This window comes from Nematolebias whitei, chromosome 21, assembly GCF_014905685.2.
Source record: "Nematolebias whitei isolate Nwh7 chromosome 21, NemWhi1, whole genome shotgun sequence".
Taxonomy (NCBI): Eukaryota; Metazoa; Chordata; class Actinopteri; order Cyprinodontiformes; family Rivulidae; genus Nematolebias; species Nematolebias whitei.
The window spans coordinates 34013652-34021434 of record NC_056518.1 but is presented as its reverse complement, the minus strand read 5'-3'; the positions used below and the strand labels follow the sequence as shown (position 1 = coordinate 34021434).

General features: G+C 47.4%; 2 protein-coding genes across 2 annotated transcripts in view; one reads left to right on the top strand and one right to left on the bottom strand.

The window, feature by feature from the left end:
• dtnbb (dystrobrevin, beta b) overlaps positions 1–7783 on the top strand; it is a 302359-nt gene that overhangs the window by 10451 nt on the left and 284125 nt on the right. The window lies entirely within an intron of this gene.
• pax9 (paired box 9) lies at positions 3473–7265 on the bottom strand (the record flags this gene model as incomplete). Its single annotated transcript, XM_037695231.1, is given in 2 exon segments — positions 3473–3727; positions 6796–7265. Coding segments are annotated over 2 exon segments (646 nt in total), but the record flags the coding sequence as incomplete, so codon positions are not given.

Sequence of the window (7783 nt, the reverse complement as noted above, 5' to 3'; positions counted from 1 at the left end):
CTCTTCAGGGCTCCTGCGTCGCAGCAGAACCAGCAGGACCCGGCTCTGGTGAACTAAATTTGCTGAAATTGAGTTTTTTTTCTTCTTTGAATGTTTTTGTAATTTAACTCCAGAGCGCGATGATGTCACTGTTTACAAAGAATTGCATCACTGAGAAACAAAACTTTCATTCAATCTTTATTTTCAACTTTTCCTTTTTTTTATTTGTCATTTTGACTTTCGTCACTTTTCTTAAATAACTAATTTTTTGTGTTAAAAGCTGAAAGTGGCAACACGGTGGCACAACTGGTAGAGCTGCTGCCTCTCAGCGAGCAGGTCCTTGGTTCAAATCCCGGTCCAGGGGCCTTCCTGCATGGAGTTTGCATGTTCTCTCCGTGCTGCGTGGGTTTTCTCCGGGTACTCCAGTTTCCTCCCACAGACCAAAAACATGCATGTTAGGCTGATTGGTAACTCTAAATTGTCCCTAGGTGAGAGAGTGAATGGTTGTTTGTCTCTATGTGTCCCTGTGATGGACTGGAGACCTGTCCAGGGTGTCCCCCGCCCCTCGCACAATGATTGCTGGACATGGGCACCGGTGACCCCCGGGACCCAAAATGGAATGAACTTGTAAAAGGTAATGGATGGAAGCTGAAAGTGAGCGCGAGCTGCGTGCGCTGAGCAGGTGGAGTCGCACGTGTCTCCACCGGGCCAGCACTTTGTTGTGGGACAAGCTGTCAGCTGAAGACGTTGGATTAGCCGATCCAGCGTCGCTCTCGTCCCTTTGTGTCGGGGTGTGTGTGTGTGGGGGGGGGGGGGGGGGCATAGCTTTAAAACAACAAGCTGGAAGAAATTCAAATGTGGCTGCAGGAATGGGGGGGCGGCTCTGCACTCGGCTCTCCCTCCTCCAGACTGACTGCAGGCACACCTGTTGCTCAGCCGTGGGCGTGGTGGCTGCTCACCTTGTAGCTCTAACTGGGCCGTACTGGTCCTTAATGTGGGAGCTCCTTTGTGCCAGAGGAGAACGGCTCCTGGTGTTCTGCCCGGGGGGGTCGTGGTGACAGACTAACTACTGTGCTTTGCAGACTGATGACATTTTCAGCGCTTCACCTGTCCGTGTTCATAATGAAGTGCTCAGTGTTTGTTTCAGGCCTGACACTTTGGAACGTGCACGCCCGTGTTGCTGGTAGCTGTGCACGAAGCCGCCCTTTACTTGAATTCCTCGTGCAACTTTTCTGCTCATAAATCAGCAGGATGCGCACGCTTCATCTTCACCTGGGTGCCTGCAGTCTGGCTCTACCTGGCGCCCCTCATGCAAATACAAGTCATGATTGCATGAAAACGTGCATAATTTACATGACTTGGAAAACACCGTGCACGCACCGAGCACGGCAGCAGGCACGCTGGCATTTCCACAGCTGATTTTTTTTTGCTCACCTCTCTGCTCAGCGTTGTTGTTTTAAGACATTAGCAAAACACTCTGGCTGTCGTCAGGTCCTTTTCAAACTGTGCACGGAGCAGAAACGTGCACGCCGTCCTGCATTCATCCCGTGTCAACACTCTGCTCTGTGTTACTCTGCAAACAGCTGTCCTGCTGCTGATTGCATGTGAAGAAGTAAAGATAACCATATGACACTAAAGTCAGACTCAACATGATTAATGATAAACATGTGTCTGCTCCTATTTTCAGATTGACTCTTTTTGAACCGTGCAGCTGAACAGCGTCAGATTAACTGGGATTACTGGACTTTTGTGCAGTTCTTTGTTTGGCTTGAATTGTGTTTTTCGGTCAGGAAGCGTTGTCGTCGTGCGAGTCAGAGGAGTTTCATACGAGCCGCGCGTCTTGAAGCTCAGTTGAAAGTAAGAGTTGTTGAGCTGTTTGTGCAGACGAGGCTGCAAGAACCAAACGTGATGTTTCTGCCTCTGCTTGATGGGAGGTCACTGGTGAAGCCGTGTTGCAGCTTCAGGCGGCCGGCGTGCGCTCGTCGTGCCTGTGATGTGGTTCACGTACGGTCAGAGAAACACCGCGGCCCGTGAGCAACGGTCCGTGACCACTGGATGCGGGGAAGAATGCTTTCCAAGTCAAATCAGCTCCTGCCTGCGAGGAGGAGGCCTGTCGGTGCTGGGCGCACAGAAACACGAAGCCCCCCCCCCCCCCCCACACACACACACACCCACACCCACCCCCCACCCCGAACAGCAACCTGAGAAAGCAGGTGAGCAACTTTATCAAGTGATCCTTCAACACCTCCGAGCTGGAGCCCAGTTTGTTTAAAGCCTGGTTTCCACTACAGGGCTAGATGGGGCTTGCCTGACACACCAGTTAATTTATTACTCCACACACACACACACACACACACACACACACACACACACACACACCTAAATAAAGGTACAGAAAACCTTTTTGCATCTTTCCACAGTCTGGTCATTTTTCATCTGTCGTGTGTTTTTTCTTCTGTAATTAACGTGAGTTCAGCCCCCCCAGACCCCCCCCACACCCCCCCAGACCCCCCCCACACCCCCAGCCTGACCGCCGGGCACTTTTTCAACTTTTCTACGTTCTAATTTAGCACCGCTAATCCAAATGGAAAGATTCAGCCAGATTTATGAAAGTTATAATCTGAGATTAGAATGTACAGATGATGTTTTATTTGATAGTTAAAGTTTAATTTGTCAGATGTTTGTTGATTTGTGGAAATGTGTTTTAGCTGAATTCACTGGAGCTGCAGGTTTTGAATCAGCTGAGCAGAGACGGGTCAGAACATTTGAAACGAGCGACCTGGCGTGGCGACGAACGCTGCGCACCCTGACCTCCCTGGTCCAATTCCCTAATGATCCGTGACACATGGAAATGAAGGACACGGGCTCGAGCGCGCCCACGCTTTCTGTCTCTTCTCTTTTGTTTATGAAAAGCAGTTTCCTCGTCATGTAAAACGAGCCAGAAGTGTCCGGAGCTGACGGGGGGCAGCAGAAGTGCACGCTGCGTGCACACCTTCAGACAAGCAGGAGAACTCTTGAACATGAGCAACATTTAATCAGATACATTCAGTTTGACTGTGCAACATTTGTCGACTGTTAACGCTCCGACGTGAAACCAGGCCAAGGTTTTCACGCTTCCTGTGACACTAATTGCACTTAATTTAACGTACCTTCAGCTAATAAATAAAACGAGGGAGCCGGGATCTATTTTATCCAATCACAAACAACCGGGTGTAAATGTTGAACTCAACAGAAACAAACGTCCTGAAACACTTGAGTGTTTTTTTCTTTTCATTAAATTAACCTTTAAATGTTCAGAGGTTTGATGTTGACGTGGCAACGCAGACGCACACAGTTCTTCAGAACACCTGTCCTGCAAGTCCCTTACAAAGTTTATGAGTGTGTGTGTCGACTGCTTGGTCCGTGGGGGGGGGCGCTCCTCGTTCAGAGGAAATCTGACGCCGGGTCTTTCAGGTGAAACATGGCCACAAGCTGTGAGTCCTCTCTGTCCAGCAGCCCCCGTGCAGGGAACCTCATCGGGCCGAGGCTGCGACCGGGTGGACAGCGTCGCGGTTGAAGGCCAGAGGGTGATGTCACAGCTGGGGGGAGAGGGAGCACTGCCACTGGCCGGCTGCCATGTGGGGCCGGTCACACAGGCCGACGTGGTGGCGCTGTACGCCGTGTAGGGTGACACTGGGGTGGGAGGGAGGCAGGGAGGGGTGCTGGGCGCTGTGGCAGAGCTGCTCACTGTGGGCGATCCACTCAGCGTCTGGAATGGAAAACACTGATTATATCTCAACGAACCACTTTGGTTTCAGCACCATTCATTGATCGATAATTTGTTTTAGATCTCTGTTTTAAATATGAGTGTATTAAAGAACCGCACACACACGCACACACACACACGTGCACACACACACGTGCACACGCAGCTGAAGGAAGCAGTGAAAGTGATCTGGGCTCTGACTTCACAGCCACCACATGAAACCAGCAGCTCTGCTGACAGTCTGAATGGTCACTTATGCACGCTCACGCTCACGCTCCTGGAACACATTAAACAAGTGTAAAAACCAAACGTGCATCAGCGAACGGGCAGTGCACGTTCCAGCAGCAGCCTAGTGCACGGACAGCAACACCAAGAAACAGATGCACGACGGGCTGAGAGGAACGGCAGGAAAATGATGAAGAGGAGCTCCGGCTCGACGGCGGGACGAAGAACCAGAACCAGTTTCCAGGACTGGTTTGAATTTACCTGCTGGGAGTTTCCCATCGCTTCGACAAAAACAATGCACTTTGCTTTTAAACTTCTATTTCAAAATTACATTTTGTGTTATTAAAAAATGATAAAGTATTTATTTTCATTCCCTGAACGCTCACCAACCGTGTTTGTGTTTGGTTTATTTGTTTGTTTACTTGTTTATTTAAGGGGTAGAAATGGCAGCTTACACAATAACAACACGTTATAATCTAATTTTGTTTTGCACTTGTGTGTGTTTTTATATAATTTTAATTAAAATTGCATGAAAATTTCCCAGAAGATGCTTCACAAACACACAGAGTTTTGTTCAGGTCACGTCTGGTTGATTCGTTTATTTTGATCAAGACGAGACAAAACAAAATATATTTTTAAATCTCACAAATAACATTTATTAACTCGTGTTGTATTTAGAGCAGGAAGACGTGAGAAGCTGTTAATAACATTTGTTCGTGTGCAGATATTTTATTTTCTGCAGAAACATCAATAATATGTCACTGAATTAAACATGTGCGGTGATCTTTCTGTAAAACATTAAAAACACGTAGTTTCAATGTGTCGTTTGTGATGAATGTTGTTTGTCCTGTTTTTATTTTACAACTTTTTGATTCCAACTCAGAAACGAACGACGTCCGGACACGACGTTTACATTTCAAACATTTCTGACAAGAACCGGAGCGCGCACACACACACACACACACACACACAGCAAGACAATGCTCTGATTTAGGCCTGATAATAATTTATTATTATTATTTTATTATTATTATTATTTTAGAAATTATAACAATTACAAAAAAAAATAGTCGTAATGAAAAAAACATTAAATTTAGTTTTTCTGTTTTTTTTTATTTGTTTTAAATCTGATGAATTTGAGCAATACATTTTGTCTCACACAAACATTAACAGCAGCTGGGAGTAAAAAAAAATTAATAATTTACAGATTAAATTACAGATTAAAATTACAGATTAAAATTACAGATTAAAATTACAGATTAAAATTACAGATTAATTTAATTTAACGTGTGGACGTGCCAAAACTAAACTAAAGATCTGATTTTGTTTGTTTTACTCTTTTAAATTTTAAATTGATAATTTCCCCGTGATAAATTATTCAAACGTCATATTTGAACAAACACGCGCCCTGTCAGAAAATAAGCACAAAATAGCGCGCATGCGCGACCGCACAGGCCCGGTTATAATCATACACTGTACCGCCTGTTACCTGATAAATATATATTATATATATATGTGTGTGTATATTATAACCATTTATACACACACATATATATTTTATTTAAAATGAGCAGACACGAACAATCAAGTTTTTACTTGTTTCAATGAGTAAAGAATAAAAATAAAACAGATTAGTAACAAAGTGTGTCTGAAGGAAAGTTTCCTCGTGTGTGTGTGTGTGTGAATAATAATGTTAATATTTGTTTTTAATGGTGAACTAATTCACACTTCCATAGTTTGGTCGTGCACGCGCAGCTTCAGGCTGTTCAGCCTGCACCAGGTCCGTCCCATTAAAACCCACGTGCTGCCAGAACCGAACCGAGACCAGTTCGGTTTATGAGTCCGCCCGAGTCTGGTGTTCAGGACTAAACAACTGGACCTCGGAGTTACACATGCACGATCCGTGCACTGAGGACTGCTAAAAGCAGCGACACACACCGGAAGTGCCGCAGTTAACGCGCGCGCCTTCACCGGAACGTTTTCCGTGGTGAAAGGTGTCCACTTCACGTGCGTGTTTTTAAACGCGCCTTGGCCATGACCAGAGCTGCGGGGACATTATCCTGTCCGGGGGGGTGGGGGGGTCATCCGTCCATCCATCCATCCATCCATCCATCCATCCGTCCATCCATCCGTCCATCCATCCATCCATCCATCAGGTGCTAAAGACAATGAACCCTGCGCGTGTTTGTCGTGTGTGTGTGCACGTCCTGTTCATTCTCATGTTTGAGAACATTTATTTTCAGCTGTCGTAAAAAATATTTAAAATTATTGTTCATTTAAAGAACGAGAGGAAAAGTTTGTGTTTGATCATGCGCGTGTGACGCGCACTTTATCCAAACATGGTGGAAACATCAGATGAACTTCTTGTTTGCGCGTGAAGGTTGTTCAAACACAATTATTACATTTTACATGTTTGACTTCAACACACCGTGCGTGTGTTGCTCGTGCGTTCAAGTTCACGGATATTTCTTGAAAACGTGAAGATAAATGAAGCTTCATGGTCGCGCGCGCACTATTTCAATGCCAGATGTAGTTTTTCAAATAAAACCTGTTTGTGTGGATCTGCAGGATCGGTGGATCCGTTTGGATCTTGTGAGCAGGATCGGTGGATCTGTTTGGATCTTGTGAGCAGGATCGTGACAGCAGCAGCTTCTAACGAGCTCTCACGCAGACCCTGTCACGCACGGAGCCGACCATTAACTGGTTTATGGCTGATCCTGTTTCAGCTGAGGCTCAACAAGTTTTCCGGCGCGAGCCTTCAACCACGCACTCCTCTCCACTGAGGCGCGCGTGCAACGTTTCACCCACTTTTCAAATGTGATGCAGTAAATAAGGCGCGTGCTTACTTTGTTGCTCCGTTATTGACCGGATCCCCAGAATATCTGTGACGGAGTGCGACGAGGGCCATATCCTGTGCATCATGTGTCCAGGGAGGGTGGGCATGCCCGGGGGGGTGGGCACCTTGGAGGCCGGGTACGAGTACAAGTGGTTGTAAGGTAGCGTGGGCTGCGGGGGCGGATGAGGCGCCTGCTTGCCCGACTCGTACTGGTTTTGCTGGGACAGGTTCCCGATCTTGTTCCGGAGGATCCGGCTGATGGAGCTGACGGAGGGCAGGTTGAACTTGTCGCAGACCCCGTCCGCCAGGAGCCGGTCCCGGATCTCCCAGGCGAAAATGCCCGGGTCTCTCTGTTTGTATGTCCGTATGTGCTTGACCACCGTGGGTGTGGTCACGCGCGGCTTGCTGCCTCCTATGGCCCCTGGGAGGATGGACCCGGTCTCGTTGTAGCGGGCCAGGATCTTGCTCACGCAGCCGTGGGACACGCGCAGCTGGCGGCTGATGTCACAGGGTCGAATCCCGAGTTGGGCCAACTCCACGATCCGGAGTCGGATGGCGTTGGGGAGGGGTCGTCCGTTCACGAACACCCCCCCGAGCTGGTTCACCTCACCGAAGGCCGGTTCTGTGTGGACAACAAACAAACAGCGGGTGAGCCTAAAGCGAGACCACAGGCCCACGCACACACACACGCACTCAGCGTGCAGGAACCACAAAGAGTCACTGTGTCATCATTTTTGAAGAAACGAGCGCGACCATTCATTTACTTTTATACTTTGGTTTCTACAAACTTTTCTCTCGCAACGAAAACTTTAATTCTTTGATTTAAATCTTTACACAAACTAAGTGGAAACTTGGAGCTGTCAGCGCAATAACAGCACGAGCTCATCTTCACGCGCATGTCCACTGTCGTGCGTAAAAGTCGCCAGGATCAGTCCTGGTGTCTTCCTTTGACCATCAACATCTCATTTCTTGATGGATTTCTTCACCGGTTTGTGCCC